The sequence below is a fragment of the Alosa sapidissima genome, chromosome 18, assembly GCF_018492685.1.
Source record: "Alosa sapidissima isolate fAloSap1 chromosome 18, fAloSap1.pri, whole genome shotgun sequence".
NCBI classification, from domain to species: Eukaryota; Metazoa; Chordata; class Actinopteri; order Clupeiformes; family Clupeidae; genus Alosa; species Alosa sapidissima.
Genome location: NC_055974.1, coordinates 8,423,553 through 8,444,855, shown reverse-complemented (window position 1 = coordinate 8,444,855; position 21,303 = coordinate 8,423,553). Strand labels below are relative to the sequence as shown.

Below are 21,303 nucleotides of genomic sequence, written 5' to 3'. Positions count from 1 at the left end.
GAAAACAGAGCTACGTTTCACTGACTGTTTCACTCTTTTCTTGTGGAAATCCTTGTCTGCTGCTTGCTTTCTTTTGCCTATGCAAAATTCCTGGTTAATTAGACTGTTCGTTATCTAACAGTCTTAACAGTATTGGCTTTCTTGACTGGACGTAGTCAAGGTTTTAATGAAGTCTTGACGACACAGAGTGCATATAAGGGCCAGATCCGCTCTTACCTCAGGTGCTCCCAACCGAGGCCTCTGGCACTGAGGGCACAAAGTATGGGTCACAGAACAGTGGCCGGGCGTTTTATTGAACACTAAATGATTATCGCCATCTCAGAGCATGCACAACTTTTAATAACTGAACAAAAAAATGTGTCACTGGTGCCAAAGCGAGGAAGCGAGAACTAGGTCAAATCCATACACAGACTGGGGGGGAAATAGTCTGGTTGGTCAGACTTTCCAGAAGGTATTGTGTTCCACATGTGAGGTGTGTCTCCACCTACTGGGCAGATATACACATATTATTTATACTTCTGTAGTCTACCCAGTAGGTGTCCCCCAGAGTGGAAATGTTTTAATTAAAATAATTTATTTCACTTAATTCATTCATTTTCTATTGAATTATCAGTATTTGTCAAAGCTCAGTTTGTGCTTCAATTTGTGAAACTATACCGTAAAGAGGTTTGAAGATTTAAAGGGCAATATTATAGCCTGGATGAACTAAGACGAACCTTGAATTTGAATTTGTTCTGCAGGTCAGTACGGAAAGGATCCCATTGATGCCGTTTCCGAATCACCAAAACCCCAGGATCCAATCACAATCACGTGCATCAGGGTAGCCATTGGTTCTGTAAATAAAAGAGTACAAAGTCTATTAGGCCTATTTACTATCCGACCTATTTATTGAACTGCAAAAAAATAAGTTTATATGAATATGACATTCTTCTTCTACAAATCACAGCATTGTTATTGTATTTCAAGGCCATCATCATAACCTCCCAATATTCAATTAAGCTCAAAATGTCCCCCCATAAATTGTTATTCTACAATAGCCTGTCACCCACCGCTGTCCAAAAATAATCACTTGCTGCTGTAGCCTAATCACAAATTGTTAACTAGAATAAATTCTATAGGCCTACGTAACTAACCACCAGCCCATTACATACATTTAGGATCTGTTAATGTTCCCATGGTTGATGCTATTTAATGTTGTAACACCATACCAACACTAATACAGTCTATGCAAATACAGTATGCAAACTATATATATATAAAGTATATATACTGGGTAATATATATATTCCATCATAAGTTCATCTCTTATTTCATAATCAAATTATAACATTGCATTTGAGAAATCAAAGACGTTGTGTCATGTGAGGTTTGTCAATTGCACATTTCTCACAGTCAATGCGACTTAGAGTCATGTTCAGCAAGGACGTGGTTGAAACTGTAAGAACAACATGCAAGGTTACCAAGGTTTTTGTTCTATATAGGGATTTCACCACACCAACAACACACCAACAAAACCATACACACACACACACACACACACACACATTTACAGTTGGCTTTAGGTGTTGCCATTTCTGAAGAAATAATTGTGCAGCTGGAAAGGGATGCAATAACACCAACAAGTAAAACCCAATCAAAATTAACTATATGCAAGATTTTATTGTAAATTAGCTTTCCTGTCAATGCTGTCAAAAATTGCGAAAATACAAACAAGGCATCTGTTTGTAGCCTGTCTATTGTGTCTTGTCCTTTGCGGTTGTCATTTAGTGCAGCATGCCTATACTCATCAGGAGGAGACTTAGATCCTTTGGAGCCAGTAAGGACATCCTGCGCCAGTTCTTCACATCCACAATACAAAGCATGCTGCAGTATGGGGGGCCGTTTGGCCCTGTGGCCTCTCAGTTAGCTAAAAGCTATAGCAATAGGATACTTAGACTTTTCAGCATTTGCTCGGAGTTGGTGGGTCACACAATGGAGGATTGCTTCCTTGACAGCTGGACTAAACACACCCTCATTCTGGCAGACAAGATTGCACTGGACCCCTCCCACGTGTTACATAAGGAGTAGTACCAGCTCCTGCTATTCAGAAGACGCTTTAGGAAGCCCAGCTGTAGGAGAAATAAATACAAACACTCTTTCCTCCCTCACTCTGTGTCATTACTCAATCAACAGAGGAGAGTAGAGTAGATCCCACACTCATAGTCGTATGGACTCATTACCTGTGTGTAGGCTACACCTCTTACATGTGACGAATGATTTTATGATCTTGAATGTTATTTTTTAATGTCTTCCTATGCTGATTGATGAGCTGCAATGCAAGACAAAGGTCCGTGTGAACGGACATTAAAGTATTATCTTATCTTATCTTATCTTATCAGCATAAACCTGTTGCCCATCAGCCAATCATGGTGGTCAAGGTGGCCTTTGGAGTTTGTATCTCAGAGAAAAACCAACACAAAATTTGATTGGGAGGTTTATGTCTGCCTATCAAACTCAATCAAATCAAAATGTCTGTCTTTAAGGCTAACAATGACTTTTATAGTCTTTCTCCGCTGGAACTGTGATTGTGGAGGCAAATAACATACTGCCGAATGTACCAAACAAGGCTTTAGTTGTATGAAGACGGAACAAACGTTTTAGTGAAAGTAAGTCATTCTGCAAAATTTGCTCTGCAGGTCAGTCTGGAAAGGGTCCCATTGACGCCCATTTCTGAATCACCCAAAAACCCAGGATCCAGTCACTTGCATGCATTCAAGTGATTCAACACAACCAACGGCTGTGCTGATGACGACAGGATTAATTAGATATGGACGTGTATTTTATTTGGAATTGAGTAAACAACTGCAAATAAAACCTTTGTTTGCAAAAAAGATGTGTTTTTAACAAACCTCTGAAATGATCATGAGTTTAATGCACCAATTAAAGTTTTATTTCACTGCTGGTTAGTCCCTAACAATCGTAAAACATGAAGTTCAGACACAAGCGTCAATGACATTCTTTCTAAACGGACCTGTTGAGCTAATTCAGAATTGCTAACAGGCTCGAACAAATGATCCTGACTCAGTAGAAACCTAAATGATTTCAGACACAGGGAGGGGTGAATCCGCGCTACTGATGCTATTCACATGTGTAAGGAGGGCCAACTGACACCATCACATGACAAACAAGCTCACCAGCTCCAGGGTACTCATCACACGGTTGAACCAAGCATTTAAAGCTTTTAGAAAATCTTCTTATGAGGTTTTAGCCATGCAAAAAAAGACATGAAAACCAGCAGTCTACCAAGACTTCAATGAAAACACATCAGATGCACTAATCAAACCTGACCAACAGAGGGCAGCACAGCACTATCAAGAAATCATGACGGATGACTGCAATGAACCTCAGCCATATGGTAAAATATTCATTAGTTCATCAAATGAACAAGAATCAGTCCTAGTGTCTGGCATAACAGACTATTACAGCCACAAAAGGACAGGAATGCGTCTAATATGGTGGTTTTGTCAGATATGAAAAAATCACGTAGGGTAAGAGATCCTGAAGAAGTAAAGGAAATGTGTGAGTTCCAACAAACATTAGGTTCCTGAGTTTCTTTACGCATCCTTCACAGCCTGTCTCCTCAGGTTTAATGTGCACTTTAATCCTGGGCACTGTCCTTTTGCGTGTGCTGTAAAGTCATAACTGAGAAATAAGCTATCATAAAACTTTTGCTGTGATCCTTACTGCCATTTTACGATTATTGTAGTTGAACAGTTGTGTTATAACACTTTGTGTTGTATATACTAAGAACAGCTATGCAAATAGTGTATTGGATGCAGGAACATTTATCATTTGTTACCAAGTATATCTGGTCTGAACATTTCTGTGTGCTTAGTACAATTTCAGAAAATTCTTCTGAATGATAGATTTTGTTTGAGTTTGTTTGGTTTTGTGTGTGTGTGTGTTTGTGTGATGTCTGTGTCATAAAGCCGAAGTACAAACAAACCAGTTGTTGCTGCTCAGTAGGATGCCAATGTTCATAATTCATAAATTAGTCACGAGACCTTGCATCTTTGCAGCTGCTGACAAGTTCATAGCCACTGAGACAGAGTTTTTCTTGTTTAGGTTGGAGTGAACCACTCTGCATTTAAAATCTTTAACACAACCAAGTGTCTGTATATTCTGTATGTGTGTTTGTGTGTGTGTCTGTGTTTGTATGTGTGTGTGTGTGTGTGTGTGTGTGTGTGTGTGTGTGTGTGTGTGTATTAGTCTTGCTGTCTCATAATCTGTGATTCACTGCACCCGTCGCTCTGTAAATGATGTGTCTTTTCGGGATCAGATGAGACTTCCAGCAGCTCCTCTTACCCCTCTCCTATCTTGCACCCCCACTCACAAACACACACACACACACACACACACACACACACACATGCTCTCAGATACCCTGGAGGCCACCAAGAGGCCTGGAGGGGAGAGGGGGGGGGGTCATGTCTTAAGAGCAGGAAGTCCCAGCTGTTACCCCCAAATCTCCCCCTCTTCGCTCCCTCCCTCCACGGTCAGGCTCATCTCCCACACACTGTCTCCTTTTCCCTACATTGCAAGCCCCCAGAACTTTCCGGCATTCTCATCGTCAGGGCTGATCTGATTTACGTGAGGCACTAAACATTCCCTCCACTCGCTGCACGAGGCAAATGTCAGCAGCTTAGGGCAGAAACAGCCTCGCTGGTGGAAGTCTCTCGGTCATTTAGATGTCACTCTGTTCAAGTGAAGTCTAATGACTTTATTCCCTCTGATGGTTTCAGTTCCTTTTACATTGGTTCAGATCTGCTGATTTAAACTCCAACTTCACTCCCCCCCCCCTTCACTTCTCTCTCTCTCTCTGCTGTTTGGTGCAGGGATTCATTGCTTTGGTAACAGATAAAAATCAACACACGCACATAATCGCAGCACATGTCTGGGTTTAGATTTCCCTGCAGATTTCCTCCTTTCACAACACTCCAAGAGAGAAAAGGGGGGGAGGACAGAGAGCAAAAGAAAGAGAGAGAGAGTGCACAGGAAGTTACACAGAGAAGAGGAAAAAAATGCTGATCTTACAAAACAAAACTCGCATTGTCGCTCCCATGTCATGCAGCTTTTATTTCCCAAATAATTTATCCTCTCCTCCTTTTACTCCCTCGGTCTGTCGTTCTCTCACTCCTCACACACATATCTCAGTGTCCCTCGCAACCTTTCCCCCCTTCGTCTTTCCCTCTCTTTGTTTCTTTTTCACACCCCTCCCTCTTTCTCTCCCTCCATTCGTCCGCCCTGATCCCCCCCCCCCCCCCCCCCCCCCCCACACACACACACACACAGAACACACATCTGCCCCCTCTCAGTGTTTCTAATTATGATGCCTCTTCTAGTATCTGCTTCTATGATGTGGTGGGAGGGTGAGAGGTGGTCAGTGCCAGACATATGGACTTCATCAGAGCACCCCGTGCTGATGTTTTCTTTGGGAATGTTGACAGCCTGACAGGAGAGGCGAAAGCGCTCCAGTGACACAGAATCCCACTCAAGTCTGAGCAACAGAGCTTGAGAGAGAGAGAGAGAGAGAGAGAGACAGAGAGAGAGAGAGAGAGAGAGAGAGAGAGTCAGAGAGAGAGAGAGAGAGAGGGGAGGGGAAGAAAGGAGAAAGCGTGGAGAAGAGGAACGCAGAAACGCTCTCGCAAGAAGAGGAGAAAAAAGAAGAGGAGGAAAAATCAGTGACTGCCCCCTTTTTTCCTCTTTTGCTGCTGCTGCTGGTGCTGCCATTCTTTTTCTCTCTCCCTCTCTCTTTGCACTTCTCCTTTTCACTCTCTCTCTCTTTCCCACTCAACACACACTCACACTTTCTCTCACACACATTCACAGACAGACACGTATACACACCACATCTCTCTCTCTCTCATACACACACACACTGACACTGCTTCTCAGAACTTTTGTTTGCCTTTCTTCAGTGTAGTGCATGCGTGTGTGTGTGTTTTTCTTCTTCTCTAAATGATTTTGGAAGAGAGGGGGAAACGGAGCCTGTCGTCTGGCTGAGATGGAGGAGACTTACGGCAGCAGCCCCGGGGCTGAGCTCTAAGAACCACTCAGCAGCGCCACACACACTCACACACACACACACACACACACACCTCTGCCAATCAAACACTCAAGACCACAGAGACACAGGGGACAGAGGAAGACAAGCCACATACACACACGCACGCACACACGCAAGGGAGTCTGAGGAGACAGAGGAAGACAGAAGAGGATTGTGCCTGGACCATTGGACTGGATCATTCTGACAAGTGATCAAGAGAGACACACAGAGATTGAGATTCTTTGGAGACGCAAGACTGCTTGGACCTTACAGCCAGAGACAGGCAGGCAAAGACCAAAGGGAAGCTGAGGATACAGAAGACTGCTTGGACAACTCACAAGAGAGAGACGGACGGAGGGAGACGGACAGAGTCTAAATAGGAGACTGAATCATTAGGAGCTTGGATCATTGGATTGGATCAGACAGACTCTTCTCGTTCAGTGACTGTGATCACTCTGAGGGGACTTCTCTGAGGTGACTTCTCTGAGGGGACTTCTCTGAGCTTGGACAATATGGCTGTTGCACGAGGATCCTGGCTGTGGTGGTGCAGCTCTGTGTTACTCTGTCTCTCCCTGGCTCACCGGTCAGCCGGCTGGTCATCAACATCATCATCATCACAGAAGCAACAACAGCAGCAGAAGCCGGCCGGTCTCGTCCGGCCCCAGACGGTCTCCCTGGGGTCCGGCCAGCACAACCTGTCGGAAAGCGCCGAGTCCAAGGTGGAGCGCCTGGGCCAGACATTCAAGCGGAGTGTTCGGGAGTTGCGCGAGCGAAGCGGTGCCCGCATGGACCTGGTCTTCCTCGTGGACGAATCATCGAGCGTGGGCGCTTCCAACTTCCGCAGCGAGCTGCGCTTCGTGCGCAAGCTGCTCGCCGACTTCCCGGTGGCGCCTGAGGACACGCGCGTGGCCCTGGTCACCTTTTCGTCCAAGAGCCACGTGGTGACGCGTGTGGACCACATCTCGGCGCCGCGCGCCCACCAGCACAAGTGCTCGCTCTTCAACCAGGAGATCCCTGCCATCACCTACCGCGGAGGGGGAACCTACACCAAGGGCGCGTTTCAGAGAGCCGCGGTAAGACTGAGACGAAGTGCTTTGTGTGGAGATCCCGTTTGCACGTGTGTGAGAGATGTGCTGCATGAATTGTTGGTGTGAGGTTGTATGCATGTGTGTATGTGCGTGAGGATATGCTGCGTAAATTGTCGGTGCGAGTTTGTTTATGTGTGCGCGTGTGTGGTATATGTGTGGTTGTGCTGAATGAGTGATCATTTCAGTGAGTGTTTCTACGTGAATATGTACATGCCTGCACTATGGATGAAAAAAGTGTCAGTGATGGAGGGTTGTATAATGGACTGTATATGTATGCGTTATGTATGCATGTATCATGTCTGTCTATGTAAGACAGCAATAAGTCATAACATGGTCCTCAATCTTTTTAAGTTACTCAGATGTGACACAAAACTCATTTTGCTTGTCTTTCCCAAAATAACCCTTTATGTGAGTCTTAAATACCTCCCTGTTTAAATACTCTGTTTTTCTGGTAACCTCTAACTGCAAGGCACGGCCCGAGACAGCTGTAAAGTGGAATGAGTTCATAGTTTATCTGTGTATTCCATTATTTCGTCTGTTTATGATCACACTTTCTCACTGAGGATAACAGTTTATCAACTAAACTACTGATTTCATCAGCAAATCCCAGACTGTTGATCATCATTTTTCAAGGCTGGAGTAGAGGGTTTAATCGGAGACGATAAGACAGCAGAGCGTTCCATTTATCAAACGACTAGAGGGAGCTGATGGGAAAGAACAGTCCAGAGCACGGTGGGTGTAGATTGGAGCTGGCTGCTGCTAGTTGGCAGATTTTTAGGGTTAAGGAAAGGTTTATGATGTTGTTGTTGTGGAAAACACACACACACACACACACACAAAAGATGCATACACAAAAACAAACAAAATCCTTGCATAGCCATATGTTGGCCTCCGTCAGTCAAGTTTAGCTCAGCTGTTGTGTTTGTGGTGGTGGTGGTGGTGGATTATTGACGTGCCCTGTGTGATCCCAGAGGAAGTGCCTCCGTGCAGCAACAACAACAGCAGCAGCAGTAATGTTAGCCTTTCAGATCCCATCATAGAGCTCCTGTACAGGGTGGAGGAGGAAGAGGAAGAACGTTCTGGACTAGCAGCCTTGTCCAAACTCATACCTACACACACACACACACACACTCCCCTCCACAGTCCACACACACTCCACGGCACAGCAGGCTGCCGCGGTCTGGAGTTGTAGTCATTCATGGCTGGAGGGAATATTTGACCTGTTTTAAACCTCCGTTTTCCATGACTTCGCAGTCACTCTGCAGTTTCAATGGCACACTCTGTGACTTATAGAAATAGTGGCCTTCCCAAAGGACCAATTCTCTTATCTTTGAGTATCACTCTTACGTTATTGATGACATTTGGGATAGTGACTTATTGCGCATGTTTTTTTTTTTCAAAAGACCCAGTCATTTCTCAAAAGCATTCTGTATTGTTGAGCTCACTGAGAGGAAGTGCTCCCATAAGATAACCGCTATCCAGACACAAATCTCCCCCTGATGTTTTCAGCTCTTGCAGCCAGAGCGCAGTGTGCCTAACCTGCTCTGACTGAAACAAGATGTGAGAGGTAAACGGGCTCTCCGTTTGATTCGCCGACTGTCCGCTCTTTGCGGTTTCGTCAGCTCACTTGAACAGTGTGTGTCCCAGATGGGACGGTTTCTCACATCAGTATGGGAAAGTGTGAGGGAACCAGAGCCAAGAGTTATTCAAGAGGTCTCTGTGGGAAAAGCCCTTCAAAAGTAAAGCGAAAGTTAGCGCTCTAGTTAGTAAGACAGCGGTTTTGATCTGGGGCAAACATCACTATTTTATTAAACTATTGTAACCTACCTTTAGATATAAAAGTTTCCATTTAAAGGTGCTTGTTGAGGTAGCCTACTTTAATTGGGTCATTACCTCTAGCACTATTCAACCTGATCAATCATCACGATAAAGTTGCTGAAATTCTTGGAATTGTTGACTTCACCTCAGCCCATCTCGCCCTCATACGTGCTGCTGAAATCTGGAAGCCATTACTGGACAGCCGTGTGTAGTCTGTAGCGGCGGAGCAGAGCAGGCGGCCGGATGCGGGGCTCTCCTCCCTGGCCCGAGCATGACCGATGGGGGCCAGCCCCGAAGGACGACGAGAGGGTGTGGTGCTGTAGAGGTGCCCGTAAAGACCTGGGACGGTGAGACAGAGAGAGAGAGAGAGAGAGTGAGAAAGTGAAGCTTAGTGAAGGGGAGAGAGAGAGAGAAAGGAGGGCAGAAAGGAGGGAGCAGAACATCTGAATCATTGGTCAGGGGAAGCGGAGGATTTTTCCATCTCGGTTCCATTCCGTCCAGGGTTTCATTCCAAGGTGTCGGGATTCCTGCGTTCGCTGCGCCTCGCATGTTCTCCTGAGCTGTGTGGTCACGCTAACTAACTTCAGGCATAGGTTTACATTCCATGGTCTATTTGATATACGGGAGGTCTTTAGTGCTGCCAAAAGCTATTGTTTTTCTTTTGTTTCACTTGTGGTTTACTTTGATGAAAACATTTCTTCTGGTAATACGATCAGCTTGCAGTAGTGTTTTTTTTTTACTTTAATGCAAACAGGGGGACAAGTATGCTTAGGCTTCCAAATCTGAAGACTCCATGTGACTTTACTCTTATCCACTGTTCATGCTCAGAGAAGGCACTTCTGTCCTGAGAAGACACTTCTGTCCTGAGAAGACACTTCCCAGAATGTAAATTATATTTAATTGAATTAATATAGTTAATAACTTGTACAAACAACAAAACCATAAGAGAAACAATAACAAACCAAACAAAAAATAACAATTCTTCCAGACATTGATGGTTTTCCTTGGTGCCATGTGTTTCCCTCTGAGAGCAAGACGATGAAGCCCTTCCTCCAACCCTTCTCTCTCTATTTTCTCGTGTTGCTTTTTCTAATCTCTCAGAGTCCCTACTTGTCTTTCTCTCAGCCCCTACTCCTCATCCAGAGGATTTGTCTTTCTTCTCCCGGAGGTTGCTATGGTTTGCCAGGGTCCACCTCCTTCCCCCTCTCCAAACCTGAGCCAACGCAGCCCCGTGGGGATTGTTAGCGATTGTATCCCCCCCTTTTTTCATCAAATCTGGCTTCGAATGTGTGTCGTTAGCCTCATTTATTCATTCAAAACTAGTGGATGTTTCAGATGTAAAGCCTCAGGCCGATGCTGGTTGTTTTACCATGTTTAGGTCGTTCTTGGAGGGCCTCGACGAGAGAATGGACAAATTAGCACTGTGGTCCTTTTTTTGGAGTGAAATAGATTGGAACTCATTTTCCAAAAGGCTGTCTGTATTTTGTAAGTAAGAGGGATGGTCTGGTTATCTGGTATGTGTCCCTCTCACCCACTCAATCTCTCTCAGAGCCAGGAGACCACATGCACGAACACACACACGCACACACACATTTGTGCAATGGGACATGCAGTTTTTCCATACGTGCTCATAACCGCTTCAAAACACACCGTTCCCCAAGAAGCAGCTGCTTTCCCTCAAACGGTAGAGCAGAATGGGTGAACGTGTGGACTCCTTATCATACATCAGGGGATTGAGGGGCTGAGGTAGTGTATTCGTTACGTAACTCGTTACGAGTCTTCTGTCTTTCTCAATGTGACCCTCTCTCTCCCACCCCCAACTCTGTCAAATTCCAAACCAGGCCCCTACATGGCATTGACCCCTGTAGGGTCTATGAACCAGCCTCCAGGAGGCGGGTGGCTGTCTTCGAGCCTGTACAAATCACGAGGAGCGACAATATTTCTGTAGTCTCTTTCGCTGAACCCCTCTCTTTGTGTTTGCTTTCTCTCTGTATTGCACAAATCCAAACTGGAACAGAACTGACATTCAGAAAGGCAATTACAACACTATGATAGATGATGTTATGGTCACAAGTGACACACATACCTAAAAATACGCACATGCACATACGCACAAATACACATCCTCGCATGCTAGTATACACACACACACACACACACACACTCATACTCACACACACAAACCTTAAAATACTACCGTGAAGACCTCTTGGCTCTGTCACTGAAGAAGTGGAGGAGTGGAACAGGGATGACAGTCAGCAGAACTCAGGTGTTGAGAGCAAAGTTCTGGAACCGGTTACTTCAGTAACCGGTCCAGAACTTGGAGTTGGAGTATCCCACAGACAGGGATCTTTTCAGGCCATGGCTGTTGAACAAAGCCAATGTGGAATGGGAAATGAGTCTGCATTACAAGTGTACTCTTCCTGCACATGTCTAGTTTTAACCATACTAATATAATGCAGTCACAGTAGACACTAGACAGAGAATACCAAAATGCACAAACATAGATGTGTAGTGTTATGAATTATAAGTAGTCTATCGAGACTGTGATGTCTGTAGTGGAATTACTGAAAGGACATACAGTAGTTTCACACATTGTTGAAACAAACCCTATTCTTTCTATCTTTTTCACTGACCATATCACTGCCCCTGAGAGAGACACAGAGAGCAAGAGAAAGAGAGAGAGAGAAAGGGGGTGAATGAGAGATAGAGGGTGAGAGATGGAGTGTGACTGAGAACACGATGGAAAGTGGATGGCATCTCTTTGGTCTGTCCCCCCTCAGGGGAGATAGAGAGAGAGAGAGAGAGAGAGAGAGAGAGAGAGAGAGAGAGAGAGAAAGGGGGTGAATGAGAGAAAGAGGGTAAGAGAGAGATGGAGTGAATGTGACGGAGAACACGATGGAAAGCGGATGGCATCTCTTTGGTCTGTCCCCCCTCAGGGAGCAGCTGGTGATAAAGGGGGATTCTGTTTCCACAGTGAAATCTTGGCATTTCCTCTCCCCGGGTCCCCCTCATGTATTTGTGTTTCTAATACGGATTGATGAGGGAGATCAATACAGGAGACAGCCTGTTTCCCTCGGGCCCTGATAAGGCCCCCAGGAATGCCCAGAGATTTGCCTGTAACACACAGATAGGACTGCATAGGCAGAGATAAGAGGTCTACAAACCTCTTTACAAGGGGCTTCCATGGCATTGACTATGCATCTGAGATAGACAGCCCCCCATAGATCGTGTGTTGCTTTTGATGACTTCCAACCGGCCCTCATCCATTGAGGCAACATACAGTATACTGAGGATTTATTGACAGAAAATGAATGGCAAAAGAGCAAATATCTATTCTCTGAGTAAACTGAAATTGCATAGGCCAAAAAGAGTGATTTGATAGTTATTATAATAGTTATTATTGTGCCAAATTGGGTGATTTGCAACAGCAAAAATGAACATAATTAAAGAGTTAGGCAAAGCCATGCCTGTATTCAACTGCTATGGTGTGTACTGATATGTGGTGTGTTGGAGTATTTGTATTGACTCATGTCATTGATGTCCAAGAGTCTCTCTTTCTGAATGGGCCTCTTGTTTGGCCCATGCAGGCCTCTCAGCACACCCTTAGGGGGTTGCAGTAATGTTGTCAGGGTGCTGACATTTTGATGGACAAGATAGACACAACAGGGCTTCTGTTTCGCCGCCTAAACCATCTCTCTCTCTACCCTCTCTCTCTCTCTCTCTCTCTCTCTACCTACCCCCTGTCTCTCTCTCTACCCTCTCTCTCTCTCTCTACCTACCCCCTGTCTCTCTCTCTCTCTTTGTCTTACTACCCGAGTGACAGCCAGTACACAATTGTGTTTGAAATTCCACCCATTTGCCCATCTGATAAAAAAAAAAAGATTCCAAAGAAGTCTGATTAATTTGTCCTCATTTTGCAGGAATCATGAGGCAGACATATGCTTCACCTCTACTGGCAATTAGTCACTCTTTCATGACCTCTCTCTATCATTCCTCTCTCACCACATCCCCCTCTTCCTGGCAGTAAAAGAAAGATGAGCTTTAAGAGGAAAGGTACGGACAAACAGGGATCAAAGGTTGGAAAAAACAGAGAGAGAGAGAGAGAGAGAAATAAAGACAGAGACATGCAGTGATGTCGAGATAAGGCAGTTGACAGGTGATAGAGAGCGGGCAGCGCAGCTCTCATCTGGAGAGCGTTTGTCAGTGTGTGATGTGGTCGCTGTGGCTTGGGGCCATCCGTCTCCTCCAGCCTCAGAGAGACTCTTTGGAATGACCCTGCTGCTGGGTCAGCTAAGTTCTCAGAACACCCTGAAAGGGAAAGAGGCCTCCCATCAGTATGCCAGTGGAATATCCATATTGAATCTGAACACATTTTCTCTTATGAGGATCAGATGAACAACCTTTTGTTTTTAGTTCCACTTTGTATCTGCTTTCTGGCAGTGTAACAGCACGGGTTCGTTGTGACTTAAATAAGTCTGCTGATGAGACTATTCATTGAAATCAACAGATGGCTCACATAGGCCAAGGTGAGTTTGGAAGAGCAGGCAACAAAATTATGGATACAGCAGTTTGGTTCTATAGGAACAATGCCAGACCTAGGGGCATGCCAACATACCTGGTTTAAATCTCCTCAAGTCCTCATCTGAACTTGTGTTCTTAATTCCATCAATGCCTGTTGGTCACATTCCTTTTCAAACGGAGTTCACATTCTATGACCGTCAGCACCTCAGCTCACACTCTTTGCCATGTGCACACACCTGTTTCGGGCCCAAAGGCGAAACCAATGAGAGTCCTTATATATCACACCACAATTTTCAGCACGATTACAATAATCTTGGGCTTCAATCTCCAAGTCCCCAGTGAGGCGTTTGATGGAAAACTCAGTATGACAAGAACTTTCGGCACTGCAATTAGCTGTAATTGGAGAGAGCGCTGCTTTGGTTGGAGCCATAGGAGTTCGGAAAAACCCCCTCTCCCTTCCAGGCCTTGTAACTACTCCTCTGGGGACCACCGCACAACAATCTGCCGAGCTGCGTTGTACTACTGAGCTGCTGCTGCTACTGCCTCAGCTGATGGTGCTGTACAGTGCGAGGGGCTGAGGGGAGTGATTTGGTGTTGACGTTTCTCTGGACGCGGATGCGGTCTCTGTTCGGGTGACGGCTGTTTGGAGCTGTCCTCAGAGGCACCGGTAGCCGGGGCGGCCAGTGACAGTTATGATTTGTTACGCACGGAGCGGTTTCATCAGGCCAAGGATAAGCTCACGGTTGAATCCTGATGGTCCAATTACGCGAGCCTCTGTGATGGGTAGCTCAATACGTGTACTATAGAATATACTGCTGCTGTCAGATGTTATATAGGATCTGCTTGTCTGTTTGCGGCTCCATTGACTTTACCATTTCAGTGAGATTGCCTGTCTCCTTGTGGTTAGGTGGTAAGTTGTGTGAATTTGCGAATGCTTACTTGTTTGAGCTGGTTTGTATACACCGTTTGTGTGTGTTTATATACACATGCAGACATATACAGTAGGTCCTATGTTAGCGTAGGTGTGTTTGTGTTGAGTAGATTGTTTATATATACATGTGTGTGTATATAGGGTGTAGGTGTCAGGGTGTGTGTGAAGTTGAAGTATATTTGTCCACATATATATTTACAGTATGTCTGTCGGGCTCTGCACTGATGTGTGTGTGTGTGTGTGTGTGTGTGTGTCTGGGTGGAAACAGTTGTGACTGCGTGTGCTGGATATGGAAAAGCACAGCGAGTCTGTGTTTACATCCCACACCCTTCCGAACCACACTCACAGATGGATGACCAACCATACTGCCACAGCTCTGTTGCATTTAGCAGGTGTTTACAAGGGTGTGTGTCAGGTTTATAGAGTGATATGTGTATATCAGTGATATATATGTGTATGTGTATGTGGGTATGTAGTCCTATAAGCAATTATGTTAGGTCCAACATGGGCCATAATTGTGCTGACACCTTGAATATGGCTTTTTCAAGGCACAGCACCTGACTGTTTTTCCTAATGACTAGACGAGAAGTACCAACTCTTCATTCTGTGTCTGGGGAATCATTGTGTACCCGACCAGCGACTTTTCCAAACTGAGTTCTGAGGGGTTTGTTCAAGAGCCAATTTAATTTGTACCGTGCAATTTAGAACACACATAATGTATGTTTTTTTTCTGTCTTTCCTCCAAAAAGAGCCGTTTAAAATGAGCTCAGAATATGGAAATGGAAAGCAATCTCACCCCTTCAAACCCAATGAAACGAAAGGCAAAGCTCAGCCAAGCCCGAAAGCTCCAGACAATTACATATACACGCTCCTGCTGTAATTTCAGATTTGAGCGTTGCGTGTCTTTTTTTCCCCCTGCGCTCTTTGGATGGAAGGACGCACATTGTTCTCCTCTCTCGTTCTCGCCCTTTTTATATGACAGCAGGGAAAGCTGTTAAAGGGACTGCTCTTGATCTCACCCCTGAGCTCGTCCCTGTGTGGAAAAGGTGGGGAGGGAGTCGGGAGTCTGTAACACGAGTGGCATTAAATATCTTTTATGGGAGCCAGCTTCTCCAGCGTTCCCCGCAGAGGCAACAATGCCACTTAAAATACTTTCTCATCGCAGCGGCGAGCTACACCCACCCGTCTTCTAAAAGTTCAGACACCCAATTTGTGTCAGCACTGATGCTCTCATTCTCCCCCTCCCACCCAACCACCCAGCAGCAACCCAGAGAAAGTCCCTCGGGCAGTGAGGTGGAGTGGTGGTGGTAGTAGTGGTTGTGGGGGTTTGACAGATAAGCGGGAGATTGCTCCGACATGCTCAGTGGCAGGCCGGACAGGCGGCTGAGGCGCTGACTGAAGCGGAGCCCCGACTGTCAGCAGTCCTGCGCGGTTTATCGCCGTTGTTGCAGTGTGTGTGCATACTAGCCGACTGGATATGAAATGTCTGCTCCCCGAGTTGCGCTGCTCTCAACAGTAGCTGCAGACTGTTTTCGAATTCCCCAACCTCATGAGAACAGCCAGTGGGTTTTGACCCCAAATACAAAAGATTGAAGAGACAATGTGAAAAAAAAGGGAAAATGATATGTGTTTACCCTTGCTGTCTAGTTAATAGCTCTTGATTTAAACCGGCTTTGTGAGCATGACATTGCAGTGTAATACGTTATTGCTTTCAAGGGCATTTTGGATCCCCCAGACTTCACCCTTGAATTTATTGCTGGTCAGCGCCTCCACTTTCATAAATACAATGCATATTCCATGCTCTCCGGTCTCCATTTAGACTCACTATTATTTTTCAGAATGACTTTCCATTCTTTTGTTGTTATTACTCCTGAGGTTAGTTTTCCTTTCCTGTACAGGGCCTCACTCAGTCAAGCCATTAGTTCTGCAGTTTTGACTTCAGCCTCAATGTGCATTGTCCGGGCAATGTCCACATTTAAGGGATGGGGGGAAAAAGGGGAGAAGCACTGGAAAGTCAAGTGGAGCAACTTCTGAATGTGAACGTTTTGGCCAACAAGACATCCCGAGAGACGTGACACTGATCATAGTTGAATATCACTTTGACACAAAGGAAAACAACTCTTCTTATTGCAATCATCTGTGTTGCACAACACATAAAAAAACATACCAGAACAGCTGTTACCAGGAAACTGCTCATATCCTTTATATGGCTCTTGTTTCATTTATCGCTCAGCAAATAAAACTGCCTAACACACACGATTACAAAAGACTACATATATCTTTGCATATGCAGATACATTAAGTGTTTTCTGATCTATAATAAGACTACACACAGTGCTCTAAGGTTTTATGCTAAAAAATGTTTTAAGTAATCCTAAAGGCCAATTTACACCAACATTCTATAAACCAGCAACTAGTTAGCCAGCAAAGTTATCTATCAACTATCTGATAAGCCAATGTGCATTTGTTTTTGTAACTTCATTAGCATACCCATTTGGACTCATGTTCTGCAGACACCGGTCTTCTTCAAAACCGAGTTAGCTAAGTATTTCTCTGCCTCTCCATGTCAAACAATCTGAAGTAAACTTGTTCTAAAACCTTGCAACTGCTATTTGACATGATGAATCTTTCGCAATGGCTTGCAACAGCTGGCAACAATGTGCAATGTTTAATTCAAACTGCTGAAACTTGTCTGTGCAATGGTTTCGTCTCGTCATGAATCTTTGGTGTGAACTGGCCTTAAAGTCCTAATCAGGAAATCTCAGCAACTGTCATAACTTTCATCAAGTCAAAAACAACAAACAGGGAAAGAAAGATTTCCGTCTACAGCCAGTCAGTCTAATTTCGTGTCTACCTCCAGAGCCAGTGAGGGAGTTTGAGTGGCGGACATGCAGGTGGTTTTGGACTGACCCCTCTGTGGTCCTGTCAATGCTTGCTGGCCCTCCCCGGCATGACCTGCTTCCCAAAGCAAACAGAGCCCTGCAGCCCGGGGCACTGATAGCATCTCTGCAATAGAGGGAGGGAGAGAGGGAGAGAGGGAGAGAGGGAGGATCAGGGCTAAGCTGCCTCTGGGATCCTCTCCACTCTGGAGGAGCCGGCTGCCTCTGGTGTGTGTGTGTGTGTGTGCGTGTGTCTCTGAGTGTGTGTGTGTGTGTGTGTATGTGAGTATGTGCGTGTCGGTGTGCACCCCCTGTCTCAGTCCTGTCCTGCCAGGGCTTGGGAGTAAGGTCCAAGTGAGGGTGAACGGGATGAGGGCCACTCGGGAGAATTTATAGCCTGGATTGGGGCACTACAAGGAGCTAATCCCAGTGCATATGACTTCAGTGGAAACTCTATATTGGCTGCGTACAACTTGTCCAGACATAGTCCCTGTTTTGGAGAACGAAAACGTGTGTGTTTGGGTGCATGTCTGTTTGAATATTGATCTTTAGCCATAATAACTTCACACACAAATTAAATGATAGATCGCTGTCTGGCTTTTTTTTGTTGTTTGCAGATTTTTGGTGCAGGTGCAGTGTCCTCCTTGCACAAGTGAAAAATAAAAAATCCTCATCCTTAACTACCATCTGCAGATTTGCTCTCACTGTCCTCCTCTTCACATACTTTTGTTCCCCACACCTCGTCCCTGAAGAGGTCTCCGTGCCTCAGTCATCTGACATGGTCATGACAGGCTCGCATGTTTCCATGCCCCCATCTTGCTCCAATCATGCTGCTTTCCAGTCAGCGACAGCCATTTTCCAATCTGACATTAGCCCCCCAATGTTTCCTATAATAAAACACCAAATGTGCGAGGCAGACGTGGAAATGAGACCAACACTTTCACGACTGGTTCTTAGCATTGCATAATTGAAAGAATCCCTGCTATGCCAGACTACCGTGATATGTATAGAATACGAGACCTAATTATCAACCCAGTCATTCGCTCGGCCTCTCTCTCTCTCGTCACAGTCCCTGGTTTGATTAATGGTGTTTTGACAGGAGCCAGCAAACTATACGCTACAGCCCAGACTCTCAAATGTCCTTGGCAATTACTAGAATGGAGACTCTCTCCCAGCAATCACTTAGATTCATCCGTTACCAGCGGCGCTAATATGAATCTGCGGCCCCTGAAGAAAGTTTGACAGACAGTTGATGTAATAGACTCACCAAAGACGCTTCCCACTATACATTATCCCATGTGAGGTCCACACTGCATGTTCTATATTTTAATGAACAGATATGGTACAGCATACTGACAAATACTGGGGGGGGAAAGCATTCATCATGTTATGTTGACCTTAGAAAGACATTTTGCAGCTTTTTCACCATTGAATAAGATAAGTTTGAAAATTAACTAGTATCCAGACAGAAACCATTATTATCTCCCAGTTAACTTCACTGTTTCATTTGAACATTTAGGTCCTTGATTTCTAGGGAAAGTGACCGGAAAAAACATCTTGAAAGATGAAAGATTTTTTAACTGCCCACAGATGTTCCACAAGGTGCTTCACCAATAAGAACCAGGGAGGGACTGCTTCCAGTCTGTTTTTTTTATATGACTGAAACCAAATGGAAAATGCTTGAATAAAAATAATGATCCTATTGAAAGAAACATGATCATAAACATTACCCAAGAATGCGTCCTTGGAACAGATCACAAACAGTCAAGCCCAATGTGGGTTTTGTTTTTGTCCTGTGGGTTCCTCTTGTTGTTGTTATTCTGGCCACCAGAGCCAAGAACTGATACCCTGTCAAAACAAGCGTTTCAACTTCCGACGGGGAAGAAGTGGAGCGTTTGCCGAGCGGATGCATTCGCCTCAGACTTCTTTTGGATTCCCTGGAATGTCTCAAAATGAGATATCCACACAGAGTGGAAGGGTGGAAGGCAAAGCCCCATGAATGAAAAGATGGGCAGATTTCCTCCCTCTTTCTCTCTCTTTGTCTTTCACTTTACAGCACCCTGTAAATTCTGCAGGTGCGTTGAGAGAAAACTCCCAGCATGCAGTTGTCAGCTGCAACAAAGGATGAGGAAAGATCAGCTCTGGGTGGCCAGGTGTGATGAGACACTGCCCAAAGATTCAGCGGGTCAGTCAGCTGGAGGAGGGGATGTTCTTACACTGACCATTACATAGGCCTTACTGGGTGGCTTGACCCCTGTGGGCTACTGGAGTGCAGTGAAATTCCTCACAGTTCAGGAGTTCACCTACCAGGCCAACGTCCCCAAACCCATCCCAATCTTGTGCTGGAGTTATGTGGGGAAATACAGCATGAGGATAAGACAGAGATACACGTAAGAGCATTGTAGAGATCACTCAGACACACAGGAATGTGCTCTTTTACACGGTAATACGAGGAGATAAAGAATGTGTCCTCGCAGGACTTCAACCTCACAAGCTGCCCTGTTCAAAAGGGGAAGGGGTAAACAGTTAATCAGATTTTGTGCACACAGAGATTTTCACACGGCTGCCAAGCTGCAAGGGTCTTTTGAGGAAGCTGTCCGAGGCTCTCTACGATGCTTGTTATCCTTCTCTTAGTCTGTTATCATCAGCCTCCTGGCAGGGATCTGAGCATCAGGATCAGTCACGCTTGAGACAGATCTATTGCTGTTGGCTTTAAGCGCCCCCGACTCGCAACCTAAACTGGAGCTGTGCCAACAATGTAAAGTACAACACTGCTGCAGAGGAAATCCAGATGACATATGATTAATTTAGAGGGAAGGTCAGAGGTCTCTCTGAAAAAGATAGCGTAATCAAAACCCATCAAAGTTAGCTCTGCTTACAGTAAACACCCACTCTCTGTGTTTTTCCTTGGTACTCCATCACATGCACACACACACACACACGCATGCTCACACACATACTCATGCACACACACACACACACATCAGCTAGTATTTTTCTTTGATGTGCTAGGGTGCATGTGGCACTGGCAGAACGAGGCACAGCTCCAAAAGTACGGTTTACTGTCTTCAGCATTTCAATAACAGAAAAAAGACTTGTGTAAGTTCATGGGAGCTAGTGTGCAAGAATGAGAGGGAGTAAGAGAGGTTTCCATTAAAAACTATATTTAGACATTTATACCCTTCAAAACTGTATACATACTGTACCTTCAGTAAGTTGGCAGCTACACATTATACCAGCTAGCATTTGAGTGCAGTAAACCTTAGAAAATGTATCCCTTCAGTTTAGAGGGACACAGATGAAAATGTGCATCTGAAATGAAGAGTGTGGAGTGGACCATGTAATTGTATTGTTTCTCTCCTTTTTTGACAGATAAACTCCTACTTTTCATAATGTGCCTACAGCAGCTCTGTATTCAAGCAGAAGGCATGGTGGCCATTCCTATGCATATTTGCGCACATGCTCATGACTAACATTTCCATGGACCCCCCTGATGTCTCATGGCTGTGGTCTCCCCACTGGCGTGTTCAGTTGCCGAACCGCTGGCCCACATTCATGCAATCACACACAAGACTCCTCCAGCGCACTTATGGTGTCTGGGGAATCATCCCACGAAAACCCCCGAAAATCACACCCTGCCCCCACGACTCCCTGGGGCCTCACTCTGGCAGGAGGGCGCGGGGCCGCAATGACATCACTGCGGTGACAGCAGCCTCTGGGGACGTGGAGAGGGATAAGGGGAGAGGGGGTAGGAGCAGGGCAGGAGGGGTGTCTGAGTTGTTTTGGAGGGGGGTGGAGTGGGGTGGTGGAATGGAGTGGGTGACAGCTGGGTTTGGGTGCAGCAAGGCCGGGGAGCTGTGGTGCCACTCGCTCCTCTAGATCAGAGAGGCCTGCCTGGCGTTTTCTCCTCCGGCTCCAGGGCCCTGTAATTACGCCTCGCCATGAGGGTGCGGGAGAGAACGAGAGAAAGAGAGAAAA

General features: G+C 45.5%; 1 protein-coding gene across 3 annotated transcripts in view; it reads left to right on the top strand.

Annotated features, from left to right (window-relative positions):
- Window positions 1-5,903: 5,903 nt before the first annotated feature.
- svep1 (sushi, von Willebrand factor type A, EGF and pentraxin domain containing 1) overlaps window positions 5,904-21,303 on the top strand; it is an 88,632-nt gene continuing 73,232 nt past the window's right edge. For all 3 annotated transcript variants that reach the window (XM_042069585.1, XM_042069584.1, XM_042069583.1), the window contains exon 1: window positions 5,904-7,158. In XM_042069585.1, the coding sequence (XP_041925519.1) occupies window positions 6,598-7,158 (561 nt within the window). In that variant the 5' untranslated portion in view covers window positions 5,904-6,597. The remainder of the gene's footprint in view (window positions 7,159-21,303) is intronic.